At 42.0% G+C, this 24,209-nt stretch overlaps 1 protein-coding gene across 3 annotated transcripts in view; it reads left to right on the top strand.

The window, feature by feature from the left end:
- Window positions 1-23,653, top strand: part of FAXC (failed axon connections homolog, metaxin like GST domain containing) — a 29,653-nt gene extending 6,000 nt beyond the window's left edge. For all 3 annotated transcript variants that reach the window (XM_083606175.1, XM_083606173.1, XM_083606174.1), the window contains 5 exons: window positions 2,085-2,220; window positions 5,595-5,791; window positions 10,488-10,705; window positions 12,073-12,189; window positions 15,515-23,653. In XM_083606175.1, the coding sequence (XP_083462301.1) occupies window positions 2,085-2,220; window positions 5,595-5,791; window positions 10,488-10,705; window positions 12,073-12,189; window positions 15,515-15,801 (955 nt within the window). In that variant the 3' untranslated portion in view covers window positions 15,802-23,653. The remainder of the gene's footprint in view (window positions 1-2,084; window positions 2,221-5,594; window positions 5,792-10,487; window positions 10,706-12,072; window positions 12,190-15,514) is intronic.
- The last annotated feature ends 556 nt before the right edge of the window (window positions 23,654-24,209 follow it).

The raw sequence follows: 24,209 nt of genomic DNA, 5'->3' as shown, positions 1-24,209 counted from the left end.
ATATATACTGTTGTTGTCATAGGACTAGCACGTTTTGAGTTGTGTGGGACAAAAGCTCATAGTAAGAGTTTAATTCTATCAATCTCTTCATACAGGGTGCCTCATAGCAACTGAAGCCCCCTATAACCAGAATTCCTTTTGGGTTATCCAGCTTTTATTTATCCACAAGTTTTATGTGTATTCCATCTCATTAAAATCAATGGGATTATAGAATGTGGAAATCTGATTAGCACCACTGAGGGAAATAATCTATGAAAACAAAGGATTTGCTGATCTGCATGTTTTAGTTTTCATGAATTATCAAGCTTTTTGTATCACTTTAATGCATGTGGCAGATGTCCAACCAAAGTGGGTGGGTGTTGTACATAATATTCAGGGCTCCATGTGTTTTATTTATTTTAAAATTCAAAATAGCCACATACAGGAACTTTGTCTGTATGCATTTTACTTACTAAGTACAGTTGCATATACCTGCATAACTTCTGTTCACTTGTAGGACAGGCAAAGAACTGTGCAAGGCACTGGGGCCACATTATCTTGGCCGCTACTTCCCCTGCCCTCTGCCAGTGTCTTAAGTAGCCCTGCCATGTAGCAGACTTGGGGCAGCATGGAAGAAAATAGTTCCATTAGCACAAGGATTTCCGTTTGCTGAATGGAACTTCCTCTTCCTGTGTTCTTCCTTTTTGCTCTGGTTCCTCCCCCAACTCTTTGGAGCAGATTTGTGTGGGCACACAGGGTAATGAGAGGGAGGGGAAGATCAATTGCACAAATGGAAATCCTTATGTTGACAGAACTACTTTTCTGGACACCGCTTTCAGGCAGTGGACCTCATGCACCATTAAGCCTGGGGGCTGCATGAGTGGGTGGACGTGTGCATTGCACACCTGTTTCCTAGAGCAGTTGTTCTAAGGTGGCGCCACCCTAAAGCAGTCAGTCTAGGAATCCTGTTCTTCCTGATGCTCCTGGTACTATGCTAGGGGATGAAGGCAAAGGTGGAGGCAATAGTTCATACTGAAAAGCCAGAATGGTGTAGTGCTGAGGTTGTCAGACTAGGACCAAGGAAACCCAGGTTTGAATCCTTACTCAGCTATAAAGTTTACTAGAAGATACAGGGCCAGTCACTATCTCTCAGCCGCTAAGCTGTTTCATAGGGTGTTGTGAGAGTAAAATTGATTGAGGAAGAACCATGTATGCCATCCTTATGTAAGAAGTACCTTTGTAAATATTTGCACCCCAGGGTTCTGGGACTTTTAACCAAATCTGTTTCAGCAATCTTAGTGGATTGAACCTTGCTTTTAAAATAGAAGTAAACTGATCTTCTCAGGATGTTAACTTCCTTGGTCAATACTAAATGTCCTGCTTGCTGACATTGGGATTTCAGAATATACACAAGCCTGGTTATATTTATTCTGAAATGGTTTCTCACAGGCATAGAAAAAATTAAGTTGATCCTTGGATTGACTTGACTGAGTTTATTTGAAATAATGACGGTGGGGTGGAGGGAAAGAGTATTTATCTCACCATGAGGACTATAAGCTTGCTTCAAAAGAAAAAAAAGGGACTTCTCAACATTCTAACTTCAAAGGCTTTTGCCAAGTACTTTGGGTCCATGGCTATATGGTATCTTCTCCTACAACGTGCTACAACTACCATGCTAATTTTAGTATAGCATAATGTCCTGATGATTTTAAAGTAATACTCAGCAGCATTAGATATGAACTAATAATAAATCAAGGCTTATGTTTGCTATCAAGGCAGTTTCTGGACAAGATGGCATCCCTACATGTAACGCTTTCATCATAACTATGAATATGGTCATTTGTGTGTCTATGAATTTAACTGTGGAAGGTTTTAGATATTCTGAATATTGAATCATCTTGACTTGGCTTATTTTGCCCTTGCAGTCCAAAGTGCTTCTTAGTGACTTAAAGCTTAATGAATACAAAATGGTGGCAGCCTATTGAATGACATAAGGAAAGTTTGCCTCAGCAGTTGCATTGTGCTTTGCAAGTTTGACATATTGATGCTGTATGACGCATGATGGATTCTGTTTTGTAAAACTTACTCGCTTGTTTTGCTTATAGGAAAGAGCAAGAGGTTGATTCAAAAGATGCTATTATACTGCATCAGTTTTCAAGGCCAAACAATGGTATTCCGAGTTTATCTCCTTTCTGTTTGAAAATGGAGACTTACTTAAGGATGGCTGATTTGCCCTACCAGGTAAACTTGTGCATGTTATGTTACTTTGGCTACTTACAGGCGCATGATGCCACCTATTTTAGGACCATATGCCTCACCTAGAGGATAGGTGTATTGGTCTGTTCTAATGAGAAAAGAGTCCCGTGGTACAGTCATTGCAGAACAGTACCACCTCATAATGCAAGTTTTTAGGCAGCTTGTTGGAAAACTCTCCCATTTTGCACTCTTGGTGGAAAGCTTAAACATGGGAACACATAACTCTTTACATGTAAGTTTTGACATGTGTGTAGTAGACAGGTTTGTGGGTGGGACTGCTTTCAAAAAATGATCCTTGTATATAAATAATGTAGTACAGTCATGCCAGAGTTCTGTACCATGTGATTGCCTCCTTCTTTAATCAATTATTCTTAGGGTTGCCTTCTGATTAAGGTGACATTTACTTGATTGAACATGTTACTTTTAATAGATAGATAAATATATTAGGTGTGTCCATAAAAATAACAATTCTGATTTAAAAAAACCATAGCTTAACACCGAAGTTCAGTCTATCTCTACTATTTACACACACACACACACACACACACACTCACACTCACACACATACATACTCTTTTGTGTTTTTCTGACTCTTCACGGTTCTTGCTGCTTCCAAAATTCACAGAGATGAAGACTCCGCTACCCCTTGCTAAGAAAGTAACAGCCATATGAGTGCAAGGCTGCATAGCTATCTCACACATTCCTTACCTTATCCAATGAACAACCCGAAGTCCAAGAGAGCAATATGCATCTGGATTGCATTTTCATGAAGACAAGTGGAACAGCCCAGGGGGACCAGGTCAGAAGAGCCTTTCTAGAGTAGAATATCTCTCTTTAGGAAGCAGATGAACATAGGAACAAGTCAGACCATTAGTTCATCTAGCCCAATATTGTTGCCACTGGCAGGCAGTGGCTTTCCAGAATTTCAGCCAGGAGATTCTTCCCAGCCATAGCTGGGGACTGAACTTGGGACATTTTACATGCACAGCATATTCTCTACCACTGAACTACTACCCCTAAGTTTGCTTTAAAACATGCAGAATCACAGTGGGATCTGCCACATAATTTTGCTGTTTGGAGTACTCCTGTTTAATCTTGTGGTGCCCATGAGCCATGCTGCCCCCAGATATTCCCTTCTGCCTCCGTCAAAGAGACCCAGCATTTCATGGTAATTGAGAATGCTCTTTCCAGGGTGTCTGTATCCCCATTCTTTAGTTCCCCCCACCTTCTGAAAACCTGGAAGTGGGGGATGTTTCCCCTGAGTCTGCTGCTACTTCTCTCTTGTAAGTGGGTGATGCGATTTTGGCTACGTAAGCACTGTCACTTGCCTCTGTACACTGGAAATAGAGGGAGTTGTTCAGATTTGCTTAGGGACCGCCTGAACACCTGCCTGGTGGTGTTAATACATTTTGTACCTGGCATTTGCAATTCCATGTGGAAGGGAAAGCAACTGCTGTTAAAAAGCAATTATTTCTTGGGTATATCCTGATTATACTGAAGTTTGTCTTTTCACATCCCTCGCTATTTTTGTCAAGTAACAGACTGAGGCAGAAGCTTTTATTATTGTGGCACTTTCAGTAGATTGGGAGCTGACTGTTGTCTTAACTCGGTGAGGTCCATACATGTGTAGAAGAGGTTCCCTCTCTTGCACGGCCTGCTGGAACCTGCCCGCCTAATGGTGCCATGCACATGCGCCAGGCTTGTGTCATTCCCACTGCTACATGTGACAAGAACATAGAAACCATATTGTTTTGGCATATTGGCAAAGGGTTGTAACAAAAGACTGCTGTTATTAGCCATGTGAATTTTACAGCCCATTTTGAACTGGACTCCCCACCCCCAAATTTATTTATTTTTTCTGCTACCCTCCACAGATTTGATGTCTTTTAGCAGGTTTATTTGACTTTATTTCCCATGTAACTAAAAGTAGAATTGTTATATTTGATTAGGGGATCAATAAAACACTTCATATGGTTTAAATGCTAATTTGTTAAAAATAATGCCCATGTAAAGGTGGGTTGTTGTTTTTTTGAGTACTTGTAAATATATGATAGTGAGAGGGAGAGGAGAAACATGTAGTGTTGCTGGAAGGGAAGGTGAGATATAATATAATGACTCGATTGCACACTCTTTGCTTATGTTGTTTAGATATTAAGGGGGTGGGAGAAATGAAGGCAATCAAAACATAGCAGGCCTGAAGAACTGTTCTCATGAATGTGCTTTCTAGGATTAGACTCATGAGAAGAAGTTAATTGCAGCTTTGATTTTAGATTTGACTGGTTTTGTCTCCATTCCAATTGCTCAATTTGACTAGCATTATGTTGGTTCATTATGTTACTAATTAAATTTGTGAAGCAATGGATTTCTAAAAGTAGAGAATGATTTACATAAAAATGTAGCAGCAGAGGGGTTTTTTTTGTTTTAAAAAACATAATTTGAAAAAAAAAATCCATCTTGGAAAATTCCCACCAAACATTTTTCATTTTTTCTACCCAACATCACTGGGTGTTATGCTTGCCTATCATCTATCTATCTATCTATCTATCTATCTATCTATCATGTCATCACCATTATTAACTACTTGATGGGCTCTGTATGTTGCCTGCCTTTCTTGTTCTTCCTTTGCTGTTTCACCTGCCTTTAACCCTCTGCCACCTTCTTGTAGTGAGCCATATTCAAATGGGAATGGGAAGGCAGGTGTTTGACATGCAGAAAGAATTGGTTACCCATATTGGAACACTTGAAAGAATAAGGGCTAGATATGGGTTGCAATTGAATCCTTCCACCCTCAGTCTAGCCATCTGTCTTTATTGGACTTGCCAAGGGATTAAAGTTGGTGGTAGAGTTTCAAATGCACCCACACTGAGTCTGAAAAATCCAGCTGAGGGTTATCTCACTTTTTGCAATTTTGTCTGTTACCTAGTTTTGGTCTAGAAATGTCCAAAAATGTAGGCTGGTTCAGGAGATGAACGCATTACAGTTTGGAATAGAGAGGTGCCAAATTTACCTTTAAAGCATGTTTCTGACTCTAGAAATGAGGCATCTGTGATTTCTTCTGCCCAGTCACACATCCCTGTCTGCTCTTGTTGTCCTTCTCTGTTGCTCAGCTCAAGCTACACTTGAGAGTCCCCCTGCAGCAAATTTTCCTGCGGGCAGAGAATGAAAGCATAAAAGGTAGATAAAACACCTCACCATTCATTCGGGAGCAGACATAATGCTTGGTTGTGACCTGTTGGTTTGTTGTTGACTTAGCAATAGAGTCTGAATTACTGATTTGTGATTGTTGTGTTATTATTATTATTTTTTAAATGTGTGTTTGATTTCTCCCCCTGTTTTTGTTTTGGTACTTCTTTTCTTAGAACTACTTTGATGGAAAACTTTCCCCTCAAGGGAAAATGCCGTGGATTGAATACAATTGCAAAAAAGTGTCCGGCACAGAATTCATTATTGATTTTCTGGAAGAGAAGCTTGGAGTCAATTTAAACAAACATCTTGGCCCACATGAAAGAGCTGTTTCTAGAGCTGTTACAAAAATGGTGGAGGAGCACTTTTACTGGTAAGTTGCCATGGATATTAGATGCTCTCTGATGATTTCAGATGTGGTAGCACACTTGTTAGACCCAATTCTCTTTTCTTTCTTCTAGTTGTATTAGCATTGTTTTTCTGCTTACTCACGCCACCCGAAAAGATTCCATTCACCCCAAAAGACAAGAGGGCACAGATTTGCATAAACTTTGCACATCAGGGGTGCCAACCTGAATAAAACATTTGGGATGGGGCAGGTAAGTCCTGCCCCACATAATTGATCACAAGATGTGGTGCACACACCATTTGAATGGCAATGCTCATCAACTTTGAAGGAGCCTGGCAATATCTATGTCTGCATAGAAATATAGGGCTGCAGCCTCTGTTCATCTCTCTTTAATTTTGATGGCAAACCTGCCCTTTCCCAAGGGCTACAGCTGTTGCCCAAAGTGGTCTTCTGGCCTCCTAAGGCTTTCAGTCTAATCAATCAGTTATAAGGCAACAAGTAGGAAGGAACAAAATGAAGGGATTATCCAAAATTGAAATACAGATAATAAAGGTGGCTGAAAATACACAGTCGCATCTACTTCCATTTCCTTGCACCTAGGTTTATTTTCTTGTTGTTGACTCATCAAGTCAACAAATGCCTCCCATGCACCCCAGGGAGAACAACACTGACTTGGAGGATTTATGATAATGGAAAAAGCACAGTTAGAATGCCATAGAGAGATTTCATGTTCTTAGACATTCAATGTTTGCTTCCATAATAAGTCAGTAAAAGCCAGCTGCTTCACCTCCCTAATCAAAGGCAGGATTCTTCACGCAGCAGCCTGTTTTAAGCCATTTTCTGAATTAACTTATGCTACCCCATATTATATTTTACATTCAATTCATGTTATTCAACTTGTCCACTTCAGTACATTTACTTTAGAATTGTACCATCTAGATATGCCTGCAAAGCCTCCCAAATTTCAAGAAATTTCCCCAAAGATTCTGTATGGTTTGGGGCCATTTCAAAGCAGCTGACACCATACAATGGCAATGTGCTTGGAGATGCAAGGAGCATGTGTCGAAGGCAGACAGTGCATTTCTGAAGTCAAATGGGTTCTGGCCCTGTAAGCTGCCTGGATGGGATTGCAGTCCCTATAGATTGCAGTCCAAGGTGCTTTGAGCTCCTTCATAGTTGCCACTGTCATCATTAGCATCAATGCCTGCTTACCCCATATACTCATTGTATACAAGGAAGAATTCCTGATGGAATGTTGCCTGTCGGGAAAGAAAGGTCCAAGAGCACCCTCAAAAATAGGCACCCACTGTTATCTGTTACTAGAAATATTGGAAGCAGCCTTATACTGAATCAGATCATTGGTCCATCTGGCTCAATTTTGTCTACACCGACTGGCAGGGTTTCAGACAGAGGACATTCCCAGACCTGTCTGGAGATGCTGGGGGATTGAAATGATTAAAATTCTAGTTCTTGGTTTTTCCTTCTCAGCGATAAAGGTGCAGGACAGAGGAGATGAAGCTGGGAGGGTTCCTCCCTTCCATTGCATTCCTCTTCAACCACTGCTTTGTTATTTCCTTTAAAGTACTGCTATTGATGTCGTCTCTCTCTTGTTCCATTTCAGCAAGTAGTTTAGCTTGATAAATAATTAAGGGTTGGATCCACAAAAGACTTTTGCTGTGCTGGCGTGACTCTCTTTTTTTCCCTCCTCCTCCTCCTCCTCCTTTTCAACTCTCCCCAACTCAGCTTCTGCAGCTGAGCTCTGGCAACCCAGAGTGCTTCCCAATGCAAATTCACCCTGATTTCTTTGCAGGGAGATTAGGCGGTGTTGGCTATTGAATGAGCATGCATTCAGTTTTGGTTGTGGGGAGGTTAGATGATGATGTGTCATTCCACACTTAAAACAAGCAAACAAATATTTTTGGAAGGTTTTTCATATTTCAGCATGTACACATACACATTGACTGCAGAATAGCTTGTGATATTGTAAAAGTATATCCAAAACTAAATACTAAACAAAAGAACCCAAACAATCAGGGAGGGGAGAGAAATAAATATAATAAACATGTCATCGTTGAACAATGCATCTTAATCTATAGAAGGCATGAAAAAAACAGTAATGTATGCTGAACATTTCAGATTTGCATTCAGGGAGATTAGGCAACATTGGCTATTGAATGTGCATTCAGTCTATCTTGCTCGCAGGCAGGTTAGATGATGTCACATCAAAGCAAGTGTTATCCCATCGTCCTATTGCGTTCTGCATTTCAAAAAAGTTTAATCTTTTGGGGAAGCTAGTTGTTGCACCAACAACCTCCTAAGCAACTGTCATTGTGCAACCTGAATTTGCCCCTAGGTGACTGAATACCCCGCCCCCCCCCAAAGTAGTGACAGTCTGGAAGCACTCCTGGTCACAGAACACCTGGTGTGGGAGCTGAGAAGCACTAGCAGTGATTTCAGGGCTGCTATCTGGGGCTCTGAAGAAGATGCCCAGGCATGGCTCTCTTGCACATGTTGCAGATGGGTACTCATACAAGACCTTTGTATATAAGACCTAAAATGGCATTTGTTTTGCTCATTCTGTGTGTATCTGTTTTTTTAAAAAGAATATGGATAATGACGACAACAACAACAACCCATCTGGCTGGGTTTCTGCAGCCACTCTGGGCAGCTTGCAGCATATCTAAAAACATAATGAAAACATAAAGCATTAAATAACAATAATAATATTTATACCCCACCCATCTAGCTGGGTTTCCCCAGCCACTCTGGATGGCTCCTAACAGAACACTAAAAACAGAACAAAGCTTCAAATATTAAAAACCTCTCAATACAGGGATGTCTTCTAAAAGTTGTGTAATTCTTCATCTCCTTGGCAATTTCTTCTCCTTGATCAATTTCTGCATAGTGTTGAATGATTTCTGTCAATGTTACTAGGGAGCCCCTGGCAGTTCTGTTTTCTTTGAGCTTTATAGGCACTTGGAACTTCCCAAAGCCAGCTGGTTGAAGTGAGAACTGTGTGCTAAAAGCACCTTGCTGGCATACTTGGCATATTTTCAGGGTAGGGGACCAAGTTTGTTTGTGTGATCTAACTGGAAAGCTTCCTCCCCCCCCCACAGCGGGGTCACCTGAGGCCACCCTCTGTCATTTTAGGGAAAGCTTCACCAATCTGGTGCCTTCCAGATGTTTTGGATGACAACTCCCATCAGTCCCAGTCAGTGTAGTCTTTGCATGCAGAAGCTCCCAGGTTTTGTCCCCAAGGTCTCCAGGTAGGGCTGGGAGAAACAACTGCCTGAAATCCTGGGCACCTGCTGATGGCCGTTATAAGACAGTACTGAGCTAAATGCTCTGGCTCAGTTTAAGGCAGCTTCCTGTGCTCCTACACTGGTGGGGCTTGTGGTCCAGAATATCTAGAGGGCATTTGGTTGGTAAAAGCTGCATTAGGGTAATGGTGAAGCTCAACTTTGTTCAAAAGCCAGCATGAGGAGGCAAAGGAAGAGAGCCGGTAGACAGGCTCTGTAGGGTAAGCGACCTGAATTGACACCACTTAGAAAGTATTTCTGGGTTTATAAATATTTCATTCTGAACCTTGCTGAAAAACTACTGCGCCTAGCTTTGAGAGCATTGTTGATCTCTTGCTCTTTTAAAGTTGTGATTTGCTCTGCTACTCGGAATAGTCCTGAGGAAGAGGCGAGGGGTGGGTATGGGACACGCAAGCGCAAAGCCTGTCTTGGTAGCTTCCTTGCATGTTTAGCTTTTGGAAGTCTCTGTTAATATACTGTGTTGACAAGTGCATCTCTGGTTCCAGCTGCATGCAGTCCTCTTGAAAGGGGAATATTCAAGTGTCGCTGAGAGAGGTAATTAACAGTCCCATTAAACGTGGCTTTCACACTCAAACAAGCATTGCTATAGAACATTATTATTAATCCACAAGGCAGTCCTTTGTTTCAAAAATGTCTGCAGTCACTACTTTGTAATTACTGGCATCATCATCGCCTAAGTTGAAGGGTTAGATGGATCCAAAATGCCACCTGGTTCAACTTCCTGCTGGGAGGTAGGGTCGCTCATACACCAACCCACAAGACGGTCTTTCCAAATCACAATATGCCACTGCAGAGAGAAGGTACATTGCATAAGATGGATGTCCGGCAAATAGCTCCAGAGGCCTCAAAAGAGTAAGCCACGCCATGTATGGAAAAGCAAAAGCACCTGAGATACTAGTCTGTGGGAGCACTAGCCAATTGCTCATACCTAAGCTTCAGAAAAACTTGATTCTTTCAAGATAATTATGGGCATTTTGTGGAAAGGAAGGTGTAAAAATGTTTTAAATACAGTATTACTGAAGTGGAAGCCCGTGTGTGTGTGTGTGTGTGTGTGTGTGTGATTATTACTACTAATAATCGACTACTTTTTAAAAGTAGTAGATTATTATTAGTAGTAAAAATTTTAAAAATAAGAGTTTGAAAGACGTTTGATAATTATACTGTCATCCTTCTCTTCATAGTAGATCTAGCTGGTGGTGAAATTGTGCTCTCCCCCACCCCGAAGCAGCTTTTCTCTGTTTCAGTGTAGCACAAAAGAAGTTTGGGGAATCTACTGCCTCAGTGAAGCCTGTTCTTCCTATTATACGTGTTTATCATCTTCCGTTTTGGGTTGGTCGAGAGAAGTGTGTTTGTGTTCCTCCACAGCTATAAATGTTTCCCCCCCCCCCACCACTTTCTAGGACCTTAGCATATTGCCAGTGGGTGGACAATCTCCATGAGACTCAGAAGATGCTTTCCTTTGCTGGTCCTTTTAGTGACCTGCTGAAGTGGATTCTCTGCCATATAACGAAAGGAATAGTGAAGCGGGAAATGTACGGCCATGGCATCGGCCGCTTCTCTGAGGAAGAGATCTACAAGCTGATGGAGAAAGACATGCGCTCTCTGGCGGGTCTTCTGGGTAATGTACAGTGCCTTTCATTACATTATATTGAAAATGCATTATCACTTGTTTTGATAGACTACTCCAACCACTTTCATCTTATGCATAGTTTAGGTATATGCCTCATGAATGTGTTAAATCATCTCCCCCACAATCCAAATTGCACATGCTTCAGAAATTCAGCCTCCGTGTGAGATGCTTTCATATGCCAACTTACATTTTATTTAGTTGTGTTGATTTTAGAGATTAATTTCTCATTATGCACAGTCTTGGCTATTCAACTCTGATTCTGCGTAAGAGTAATTTTGTGTTGAAAGGAAACCTGCAGAGCTGGTGTCATTGAAGACTTGGCTCAGCATTCTAGGATGCAGACATGTTTTCGGGAATGCACCATGATTCATTCAAATTCTCTACAATAATTAAATATACCGGCACTATGGATCACCTAAAATTACTGCACACATTTCCACTCCACAGTAATGCACACATAGAGTTCCCTTGCGAATGAGCATCCTCATTTGCCTCTGCAATGATGACTCTGATTCAGGGGGTATGGAACCTTTGTCGGCCCCAACATCACAATTCTCTGGGGGCAACCTTTTGGAGGCCAGATGCCTATGGCATGAAGGCCAGGCAGTGGTGTAGTGGGGGGGCTGGTGCCCCAGGCGCACAATAGGGGGGCACAAACCAGGTGCACTTACAGAGATTCCTGTTGTGCCCTGCCGGTGGTGGGGGCTGGAGAGCACGAAGGGTGAAGATAACCCTCCATGTGTCTCATCCAGCACCCAAGCGCTTGCCTGTTGGTGGTAGGGGCTGGGGGGTGCCTGCCTGGTGGGGTCCAAGGTGAGGGCTGAACAAGCACACTCCGCATCTGCCCTGGGCACTGGCGAGAAGCCCTACACCCCTGGGGCCAGAGGCAAGAAGTGGAGAGAGCAATGGGTCTTGCCTTTGTGTAATAGGCTGACTCTTGCCTTTGTGTAATAGGCTGCTTGTGTAGTAGCTGAGGCCCCCCACCCCTGTGCTAAATGAGCACTGTGGGCTTATCTTATTATTTGGGGAAAATTGTCTATCACTGCTAACGCACAAAACTCCTTGGTCATATTGCAGTAGTCCTCAAATGCAGGCTTATATACAGTATGAACACTAACACACTCTTCCTTTTGATGCATTAATTGGCTGAAATACCCCTGCAGTGACATGGCAATGCCATTCTACAATCATTGAAATTTGTGCCTGGTGATTTGTGATTTAAAAGCTCAACTGCTGAGCTTAATGCTTTGAAGATAATAGCAGGATGTCACCAGTATGTGAGTTGGGAGGGGAGAAATAAATAAATACCCACAGGCTTAAAAAAAGAAAGAAATGCTTTTGGCTTTGTTTTGTAGGTGACAAGAAGTACATCATGGGGCCCAAACTTTCCACTTTAGATGCTACAGTCTTTGGACATCTAGCACAGGCAATGTGGACGCTGCCAGGAACTAGGCCGGAGAGACTAATTAAAGGTAGGGGCTTCTTTAATTCCTGCATTATGGATTTGAAGGCATTGTCTGATAGTGAATGGAAAGGACCTGTTTGCAATCTGATCCAAGGCCTATTCATGCAATTCAGGAATTTGCAACTGCCCCATATGAGGATCAAACTTGCAACCTTGCCATTAGCAACATGCTCTAACCAACTGAGCTATCCAAGCTAAGTGACTGCAGTTAGCTCACCCTTCAGATTTTTGACCAAGACAGGGAAGTCAGAAGGTAGAGCTGGGATGGTGAACCCTGTCAGGAAGGTGGAGCCAGGAGGCATAGTTCTTTGCTGAAGGGGCTAAGTGTACATGGGACTTCTGACTTCAGGCAAAACCTATGGTCTAAGATCAGAGTTTTAAATGTCAAACTAATATATATCACTCTCTCACAAAACATCTGGATGATGAATGGCAACATAAAAAGCAAACAAACTATAAAGACAATAGAGAACAATCTGTAAATGTCAGGCTAAAATTTCCTTGAGTAAACAACTGCATAGGTCTGTAGGCATAAAATGGTCTTCAAGTGATGTCTGAAAGTAAAAAGCAAGGATACCTGCCAAATCTCTGGTAGAAGAGCATCAGACTGGTGATATTAAATGCCTGACTTCTGATTGAGGCCAGCTGTGTCTCTGCTGTTTGATCCTAGCATCTTGATTTAAGTTTCAGTTCATTACCTCTCATCCAGTCCATGACTGCATCTAGGCAGGCGCAAGTTTAGCCATGCGCAACCTCTCCTGATTCAGATGCTACAGTGAAATAGACCTGGGCATCCTCAGTGTGCTGGTGACACCTTGCTCTAGGTCTCCCCATGACTGCCTCCAGTGGCTTCATATAGATATTAAATAGCATTGTGTACCCTTTCGTACCCCACAGATTAGCTGCCGGAGGGCTGAGGTATAGTCTCCCAATATTACCTAATGCTACTATCTGGAACTGACCCCAGAAGTAGAAAAGAAACCACTATAAAATGGTACCCCCAACTCCCTGAAGTGTTCCAGGACGTTATGGTGATCAATGGCTGACAGATCAAGGAGAATCAACAGGGTCGCACTGCCCCTCTCAAATTCTCATTTCTCAGGGTGGCCAAAGCTGCTTTTGGCTGGGTTTCTCTAGCCACTCTGGGCAGCTTCCAACAAAAGATTAAAAATACATTAAAATCTCAGTCATTCAAAACTTCCCTAAACAGGGCTGCCTTCTGGTGTCTTCTAAAAGTCAGATACAGTGGTACCTCGGGTTACAGATGCTTCAGGTTACAGACTCTTCAGGTTACAGACTCCGCTAACCCAGAAATAGTACCTCGGGTTAAGAACTTTGCTTCAGGATGAGAACAGAAATCGTGCCCTGGCGGCGCGGCGGCAGCAGAAGGCCCCATTAGCTAAAGTGGTACCTCAGGTTAAGAACAGTTTCAGGTTAAGAATGGACCTCCAGAATGAATTAAGTTCTTAACCCGAGGTACCACTGTAGTTGTTTATTTTTTGACATCTGATGGGAGGGCGTTCCACAGGGCAGGCGCCACAACTGAGAAGGCCCTCTGCCTGGTTCCCTGTAACTTGACTTCTCACAATGAGGGAACCGCCAGAAGATACGTTATGTTTATGTATGTGAAAAATATTGTTCTACAGAATATTTTCTTGTAGAATCCTGATGAAGAAAGGCAAGTTTTTCTCAGACAACCCTGCCACCTGGTGGTACAAGGTTGCACATTACCTATGTCTATTAGAGTTCTAAAAACAGGCTATAGGGGAAAGCATTCATCCACTGCAGTTTGTTAGGCTTCATTTTGTCCCATGTTGTCCTCAGAACATATATCATTTTTCTCTTCTAGATAATGGCTGCTGTTACATATAACAGTGAACAAGTCAATAAAATGTGTTCTAAAGTATGAACAAATAGGAATGGTACTTTGAGATGTAGCCACAAGATTGTGAAGCAAATTGGTTGTATATGAAAAATACCCTTCTTCTAAAAGAAATCAGCAAGTTATCATAGGGAGATGCCTTATAGAATCATAGAGATGGAAAGGACCACAAGGGTCCCTTTTTAAATTAAACAATATTTAAAAATATATATATTTACATTTTTCGTGGTCCTTATTTTTAACTGTAAACTGCCTTGAGTCCTGTCAGGAAAACAAGAACAACATGAGGTATAAATAAATATATAACAACAATGTCAGGGAACTGCCATCGGCTCAGAGGTGAGAAATAGAAGGAAAGCAGGTCCTTTTCCGAGGAGGAGGAAAGCCCCACCTCCAGTGGGGAAGAGGTGCTAGTGGGAGCCTTAACACCACTCCTGAGCAAGCCGGAGAGGAGGGAAGCACGCCCTTGCCATCGCCCATCCTGCGCAGTAGTCTGAAGAGCAGACAGGGGCGGAGAAGGTTGGGGGTAACGAAACTTTTATGTTGGGGGAGATACAAAGAAAGACCACTCCCAAATTCTGCTAGCGATTGAGCCAGACATGAACTTATGACGCTCTTCACTGTAAATAGTTTGCACCAGTGGCGTAGCGTGGGTTGTCAGCACCCGGGGCAAGGCAAGTAATTTGCGCCCCCTAACCCGTGGATTTGCGCCCCCTAACCCGTGGATTTGCCCTAACCCCAGATGTTGCGCCCGGTGCGGCCGGCCCCCCCCTGCACCCCCACACTACGCCACTGGTTTGCACCAAAATAAAGCCTGTAAAAGACAGGTTGGAGTCCTGCCTGCTTACTCTTGAGCAACCACAACAGCCATCTGACAAACAACCTGACCACTCTTGTACATGCATTGGTAACCTCAAGACTTGATTTCTGCAACATTCTCTATGTGGGTCTGCCCTTGGGTGTGGTCTGGAGACTTCAGGTAATGCAGAATGCCAGGGCTAGACACAAGTATTAAAAAATCTGCACTAGCTTCCCATCTGCTACCAGGCCAGATTCAAAGTTCTTGTACTAGTGCACATGAATAACTTAGGCCTGGAATAACTTTAGGACTGCCTTAAGGCTGTACATCCCGTTTTGCTCACTGATATTAACTGGAGGACCACTAATAGTGGTTCCCTATGGACCAGACGCATGATGAGAAGCCTTCCCTTCAGTGTTGCAGGTTCAACTCTGTGGCACTCCCTCTCATAAGCCCCATCCCTGCTGAATTTCAGACACCTAGTTAAACCTAGTTTTATTTCAGGAGGTAGTGAAAAGTGAGTTATGCATTATAAAAATAAAATGAATTGTATTTTCTCAATGAAAAATAATAATATTATTACTACGTTTAAAGGCTTTGTAGTTGGGTAATCATATAATGCTATTTCCTCCCCTCCCTGTGTTTTCTTAGGAGAACTGATTAACCTTGCTATGTACTGTGAGAGAATAAGGAGGAAATTTTGGCCAGAATGGCACCATGATGATGACAACACTCTGTATGAGTCAGAAGAAAGCAGTGAAGCAAGTAAGACTCAACCGTTGCAGGACTTCAGTTTTTACTCAAGGACAGAAACATTTGACGATGAGGGAACCGAGAATAGTTTTTCGCGAACACCTGACACCGATTACACGGGACATTCCCTCTTCGATTCTGATGTGGACATGGATGACTACACAGATCATGAACAATGCAAGTGATGTGTCTACAAAACGCTTCTCCATCTTTTATCAGAAATGCCACCACCTCCTGGGAATCCTGCCAATTGGCCCGGGTTCTAAAGAGACCCAAATTGGTTGTGATGTGAGACAATGTTGCTTTATGCCATTCATGTGGATCTTTTCAGCATTTTTATTTTTTTTTTTTTTAGAACACTCCACTGGATTCTAGAGAAACCATTTTTAATTCTCTTTAACAAGGTGGTATAGTTGACAAGGAAGGTAATGTGTGGGGACGGGGACCCCCCCTTTTTAAAGAAGAACATTCCGGAATGATATACAGAAACTATCCATAGGCCAAAAGGAAGTATTGAGAAAGGCTGATGTTTGAGCTGATTTCTTCCCAGAGACAGGCTTGGTGGAGGGAGGAAAGAGGGGTCATTAGGACTTCATTTCTCGTCTCTACATAGATTGTGGAAATGGTTGAATGGAGTAAACACAGTGAGGGATTATAACATTATCTCCACCCTGCCCCTCTGTGTCCTCCATAAGTTTGGGTGTGCCAAGTGACTGCGTTTCATCTGTGCACCCGTATGGGGAAGATTCACCTGGTCCCCAGTTTCACAGAGAAACAGCCAACAGAGACAAAAAGAATGAGGGGTAGTTGTTTTTGCATTCAAAATCCCACCAACTGTTTCCCATCTGACACATCAGCTTGGCAATTTATTTATTTATATTGTAACTTTTTTTTTTAAGGGGTCAGTGCACCAATTTTGCTCTTCAGCCTTATGGATAAAGCCCACTGCCAACATTTCATCACACTTTTGTGTGACTGAGAAGCAGAAGCCAAGTTCAGGTTATGCAGATGGAGAGGTGAGCTATGCACAGAGAAGCAGAACTGATTTTTGAGGACTTGAATTGTTGGAGGTCAAAAGAAGAGGTTTAGTCTTCACCCAAATACCTTCCTTTACACTTAAAAAACAACAACACACCCTTTCTCTACTACATAAATGAATACTTGGTTTTCTCTCCTCTCCATCTCTGAATGTGAGAGGTCTGTTTCTCACTAGCTAGGATCCTACAGTGTGCTGCAGCCTTCACTGATGTCCTCCCAGTATACAAGTCTTCCTTACACACACAACAACAGGCTTTCTGCTAGTACTTAATAATCTTCCCAAAGAGCTTTTAGCAGCTCTTAGGTGGAGCATGCCACAAATACCTAACATCCAGAACATGGTGGTGTGCTGCAAATGTTTGCAAAGGCAATTGATTTTATTACAGGACAGGATTCCGAAAGGAAAGACACTTGGGGCACCAGCTTCTGGGATTTTATATATAAGTATTTATACTCCCCTATTCAACCCTAAATGAATTTCCAGAGCTCTGACTCCAGTTGAGCCCTGCGCTTGGAGCAGTCTGTCTGTCAGCAAGATGTATTTGAAGCCACTCTTTTGCCCATTATTAACCACCTCCCACTTCTTGTGGCTCCATCAGTGTTTGGGTCTTGATGTTAAACAATTGTCAGTGTATAAGCAAACTAATGGAGATGGAAAGAAAATGGTTTCTCTCCTTTTCTCCCCACCCAAAGAGAATGCAATCTTACACAGACTGGGCTACTGTAGGGATGGTATATTGGAGTTTGCAGACTAATTTTTATCGTTTTTTGGGTGCTTTGGGGTTCCTGTTGAGCCAGATAACTTGAGTTATACGATTCAGCTCCAAATGCATATCCAGATGTAATTATATCCATCTTCATAGTGAGCTGCTCAGCCAGGACACAAGTGTTCTTGCAACAGGAAGCAAGATATGAAACCTCCAGAGATAAACTGGGATACACTGAACCAGCGTGCCTGGTCTCCTAACGAATATGTGCTTCTAGTTTTCTTATAACAGATCTTCTAATTTTCTGGTTCCTGGAATTTTCTTAGTTGCTATGTGGCCTATTCCTTCTTTGAAATGTAGTTTATTAGAACAGTAGCTACTCTCATTATCCATAAAAAAAATGTTCGTAGGCTATCCTCTTTAAGGTCCCAACACTTAGCTGATGCCTTTCTACAAAGAGAAACAAAAACACTATGGAATGTTTGATGGGAGGTTAACAAGGCCTCTGCTTTACTTTTGCTGGTTCCAAAATATGCCTGAAAAGAGAGAGAAGTTGGTAGCAGCGGCAAAAATTCATTGTGCCTTGTCTGTAACAATGATATTTGGTGATGGATGCCAACTGAGGCCTTAAGTCTTGTGAGCTAGGGAAATCTTGTTGGCCTCTTGGCCTCCTCTGAACTTCTGTGGCTTTCCAAAGGACCAGACACCCAACTAAACACAGGGTTGAATGTCTTTATTTGTATTTATTCCCATATCCTGCTCTTCCTCTTCTTCATTTTAACTGCTCCCAGTGTGGCTTCCAATCCATATACAAATGGTCCAACTTAAGATCCTCATCAGTACAAATCACTTCCCAAGTGTACCATGGTGGCTGGTGCTGAAAACCACTTAATATATTTGCAGATAAGCAGAAGAATACCATTATGGTCGATGGTATTGAAAGGTGCTTTGAGCCCCTTCTGGAACAGCTGGGGCTGGAGTTGTCTCTGCCAAGTTTTTAGTGGCTTGTGAGGGTGCTTGGAAGTGTCTGAATGTGGATGGGGCAGGATTTTCTAGACGGTGCATGTGATCACTCTGCTTCTAGGCTCCATTTGCTCTGTTTGTTCATATTTATTAATATATTGGTTGCTTTTCTGTGTCAAAACAACTTAACACTCAAACAACTTAACACTATGACATATAGATAATGTAAAATTATTGAAACCTATACTTGGATAAATATAGATGGCTAGATATGTTAACACTTAAAAAGCAAAGCAAGAACTTGCAGCAACAATAAAATGCACCAACATCCATAAAACCAAGCTCTGTAAGTAATCTTTAATTGGGGAGTGCTTTCAGGTCCCCACCCCACTGTTGCGCTTTCCACAGCAGACCACAGGGAATCACAGAAGTGCTTCACAGAAATAACAGTGGTTTCCACCCCTGCAACAAAAACATCTCAAACAACCACATACTTTCTGGTCTCCAAAATCATAGCACTTTGGGCACGCCCTTAGAAAGAGTATTCAATATGATGTGTCTCCTCTTTTGAATATAGGGTCATACAAAGATTGTACATTCTTCTCTTTAATGGCTTGAATGAGAAATCACTGCACTGGTGCAAATGTGTTTGAAAATAATTGGACCTGTGTTTGGGTTGTGTCCAGTTGTGTTTCTCAGTTGATGGTAAGACTCCCATCAGTGGAATGGAGAGGGAAGCAATTTTGGGTCATTCTGCCTCCCACTGCACCCCCTCCTAATATTGCGTAAATGTATTTGAGGTGTAGGTGCTAACGTATAAGTCCCTATTCAGCTCAGGTCCAGGTTAGTTGGGAGACTGCTTTATCTCTTATACACCCAATAGACAGGGGCACCCCCTCCCATTCTTCTGCTTACTGGGGTCACACACCTGCCAGGGTGGCTTCCGACTAGATCTTGCAGAACGTTTGCAAGAACTCACCAGAAACCACCACTGTGCAACCCTGGTGGCAGAAGAGGGCAAGGGCGCCCATGGGGACAGTGCCAGGCAGGATTCCACCACCCAAAGCAGCTGCTTCAGTTGGCCTCATGAGAAGACACTTCCAGTAGATCATTGTGGTCTGCTGGAGAGTTTCTTCAGCAAGCTCCCAAGATCACAGAAGCCTGCTCTGCAGTATCTCAAAGCAAGGCTTTTTGTGTGCCTGCCCCTGTTCGGTGGAATAGCATTCCTGTCAAGTTACTACCTGCACTTTCTGGAAACAGTGGAGGACATTTTTTGTTCCAACGGGGTTTCAAAGCTGGATAAATGGGTCTTTACCACAAGTGTCCATTGTTTGGGTTTTAGACTTGTTTAATGTATGTGTTGTCTTTGTGTTTTTAACTGGTTTTAAGGATCTCTTGTGTAAATCGCCTTGAGATGCTGGTTTAGAAGCTGATTAACAAATTAATTGGAATATTGATGATGATAATGATAGTAATATATCTTCTTCATAGGGTTGGTGAGCTTCTAGCACAGTTTTTGATAAGTGCACGAGGAGTGTTATAGAAAGGAGGTTGAATTGCTTCTCTCTCCATTCTGGAGGCCTTACCATCACCTGAGCAATACTGTTGGGTACAACCCTAAGGCGGCTTTGTTTGTCTGCCTGGGAAAAAATTACTTGAACCTTTTAAGCAGTTTCTTTTCCTTCTTTCTGCCTATCCAAAGAAGCAGCCTTTGGAAACCTTGCAAGGAAGCTACAAAGGACATGGTGTTATGTCTGGAACCCATGATATTTTTTAGCTGCAGGGTTTTCTGTCACCTCCCCCCCCCCCCGAAATGTGTGAATGTATTTATCACATTGTATGCCTTTTGTTTCTTAGGAACAACTCAGGTTATTTGGAAGAAGCTAAGTAGCCTGTGTTCCCCCCTTGGTGAAGCCAATTGAGTTGCTTGAGTTTAAACTGGATAAGGCAACTATGCATGGACACGCAAACCTTTTGGATACCATAAGTATATTGATTTCTAAGATATATAGTTGAAGCTCTTGCTTCTATTGAAGAAATATAGTTACTCCCTTTGCAAAAGATGTCTGGCAATGACTGTGACCCTATAAAAAGTATTGAAATTAAAGAGCCAGATCATATTGTAAGTTGTGGTGCTAGGAGATTGATTTGACATTACTTTTTGGTTAGATGAGGCTGTACCACACAGAAATGGGATACATGCAAGATAAGGTTTCAGATATCCCTGTTCTTTCCAAGGGAAAATGTATTCCACACTTATACAAATAGCCAGTTTTTTAAAAAGCTGTTTCTCTGAGAGACAGTAATGGGTGCAATCCAATAATCTGGTAAGCCAAACCTGGAGAGACTACTTGGCAAAATATCAATTAGCTTGCTGTATAGATGCAGTTTTCTTTGAAAAATGTGATTATTCAAATTCATCAGGAAATTTGACAGCTAGGTTTGTCAAATTGTACAAGTTACATTGCACCCGATGACTTCTTCCTCTCTTAATTTTTCTGCTTTTTTGTTAGCACAGAATGAACGCTGTGGTTGTCAAGTGGCTCCCTTCTCTCTTCATGGGCCACCAAGGCTGCCAATTAGAGCATTGCACTCTTGACATCAAGTGGGCATATGACCACCTTAACATTCAATTCCTCACCCTTCCCTCTGCCACAAATAGAAAACAATCTCAAGAAGCAGATATGCGTTTGGACCTAAGCAAGAGCATATTGCCAATTTCAGCAGAAGGTGTTTACCCAAAGTTAACTAATGTGATTGAGCAACAGCATGTATTTCATGTGTCCTCGTTTCCTTAGATGTAGCAGATTGTGGGGGAACATGCTGTACCAGACAAAAGCAAGACCAGGCATGCAAGCAGGAGGTATCAATGTATACCTTACTTGTATCTCTAGTTGACAACCAGCTTGTAGATTTGTTTGTACTCCACAGAGACAAAAGGGAAAGATGTGCAGCATTTAAGAGGTGGCTGTCATTGGATGGGCCACTACAGGTGAATATTTATCTTCTGCTGGTGAATGAATCAGTAGATCATACAAGCATAACATATTATTCACCAAAGTGAACATGGACCTTTAAGGAGTACCTGGGACTACATAGCATGGAGTTGTCAGCTAATTGGCAGGCCACAATACATTCTCCATGTTCAGCCTGGGTGGAGTACCAGTTGTGCTGGCCTGGCTAGATCTTTCACTGATGAGTCAATGTTTCAGTTTTGATACATTGAAATGGATAGTATATAACAGGTGCCATACTTTCTTTTGTTTCCCTAAAAATGTCTGCTCTAGTGTGTGTGTGTGTGTGTGTTGGGGGTGTGCGCACCAGCTAGTCTGCTATGCCCCCCGATCATAACCTTCAGAAGACGACAGAATATTTATGGCGCCAGGCTTTGATGAAAAGAGTTGACATGACTGGGATAGGAAGGAAGCAGGATTTTAAATGGTTTTTGTTTTGTTTTGTTTTTGCCTTGGTGGTGGAAATGTGCGCAGACCTCTGGCTTGACAGGTTTGAAGGTTTGTGCCGGAGGGTTTCCCTTTGTGTTTTTTTGTTGCTGATATTTTGTCAGTGATACAATATGCCTCTCTTGCTATTCTTTGATTTTGGCATCTAGAAGATGAGTGCTGTGATTGTGTACTGAGCAGGAGATATGAAATGCAATGTGTTTCATGTGTTACTTACTGCTCAGCTTATATGGTGCTACCTGCAGAAGTTGTTTTGGCAAAGGAGGGGGAAGTAAATTAATAAATTAGCCCTGTTCTTCAAGCTCAGAAGAGAAAAAGGCCACATGTGATGTGGTCTATGGGTGGTTGCTGTTGGCTATAGGTGGATGTGACTTGCCTGATACAAACTGGTGGGCCAAATGGGGGTGTCTTGACAAGCGAGATTTGGCTCAGGAGCCAGAGCTTCCTTATTCTGGTCTAAAGCATGGGTCACTAACCTTCAGATATTTCTGGACTATGAGTCTCATCCTCCCTGACCATTGGCTATGTGGGCTAGGACTGATGTAAGTTGTAGCCAGCAACATCTGGAATGCTACAGCTTAGCCATCCCTGGCCTAAAGAGAGAGAGTGTACACTGGCCCCTGGACATTGTTAAATATATATTTTAGCAAATGGCGGCACATTTATTTAACAATTTATAGACCTCTTAATACCCCTTGATAGTATAAAATATAAGAAAATACCAATAGGTTCAACAGACCTTAAAAGCAAGTAGCCATCATATAATTATCATAATATAGATTAAGATCAACTGCATTTGAGGACAAGTATACATAATGAAATCATACGTTTGTGTAGGTTTGCCTGAGCACAAGTTTTTAGCAGGCATGGAAAACACTACAAATGAAGGCACAAAGGAGCTTAGTTGCAACAGAATGACTGGAGTTTGTTACCATGTAGTTTTCTTTTCTCTGTTTGCAAATGATCATTGTATCATCTGACCTTGAAACTGGTGTTGCCATTCATGTTGCATAATATGTATGGTTAAGGGAAACTTCACTGCAGGCTATGCAATGGAATTGCATAGATGGCATGAAATAAACACGAGAGTGGGAAATTAACATGGTACTGCATATACACATTCTGTCTCCAGACATCTTGCTACACAAATTGCATCTTATATCTGGTCCAGCATATGTATATTACAAATGAGTGGATCCCTGATGGAGTAGTACCATGTTACCTGTTCTGTATATGTTCACTGGTAAGTCAAGACTTTCTGGTAATTAGCAGGATTTGGGCTGCTGTTGCTGTTCAGTTGCTATTGTTTTTACTGTTTTTACACTTATTAAAAAGATGAAGGGTTCATTGGTTTGTGGCATATTTTTTTTATACGGATCAGTCTACTTGTCTGTGCACTCTTTCAAATTTATTATGACTCCAATATTTTGTTCAGAACAATATGCAGATTTTAATTTTTAAAAACACTGATAACTCCAAAAGTCTTTCTAACCGGGGTATCCAAAAATATTGGGGAAAGAATGAAATGTATGTAGCTGGTGTGGAACAACAAGCTAATGCCCAACTGTTCCCTGTGCATTGTTTTACAGAAATAAGTAACACATTGTTAGAAGACAAAAACGATTCTATTTGTTACTTTTAATTTCTGAAGTTACATGGGGTATCCATTATTTTAGTACTGTTATTACTACTAGTTTATAAAGCCATATTTAAACTTGTGCACTTGAGTGTAACATACCTTTAAACTGTGCACTATGTTGATCAATGTGTGTGTAAATATATACATGTGGAAATCTGTATATTTGGTCTCAATGCTATATGTAGTTGATGTTTAAATGTAAATGACAATGAACAGATATCAAATATAATGTGAGTCTATTTTTGTTTTTCTTGCCTTAGATATTAAGAAATACCAGTGCTTGCCACCGCCATATTTCTTAACTGTGTGTTACAGGAAATAGATCAGGCTTCCTCAACCTCGGCCCTCCAGATGTTTTTTGGCCTAGAACTCCCATGATCCCTAGCTAGCAGGACCAGTGGTCAGGGATGATGGGAACTGTAATCTCAAAACATCTGGAGGGCCGAGGTTGAGGAAGTCTGATATAGATCATAGGTGGTGGAACCTCAGGTCTGGGGCCTGAATGTAGACACACCCCAAAATCATACCTCACCTCAAGTCACACACATTCTCCTCAAGTCACATCCTTCACCATTTGTTCTGCAGGCCTTCCTCAAATGCCTTCTTCTTCTTCTTCTTCTTCTTCTTCTTCTTCTTCTTCTTCTTCTTCTTCCCCACCCATCTGGCTGTGTTTCCCCAGCCACTCTGGGTGGCTTACAGCATATATATAAACACATAGTAAACCATCAAGCATTAAAAACCTACTGATACAGGGCTGCCTTCAGATGTCTTCTAAAAGTTGTGTA

The sequence above is a fragment of the Podarcis filfolensis genome (genome assembly GCF_964270895.1).
Source record: "Podarcis filfolensis genome assembly, chromosome: 3".
Lineage (NCBI taxonomy): Eukaryota > Metazoa > Chordata > Lepidosauria > Squamata > Lacertidae > Podarcis > Podarcis filfolensis.
The sequence above is the reverse complement of the archived record's forward strand: the minus strand, read 5'-3'. Positions and strand labels throughout refer to the sequence as shown.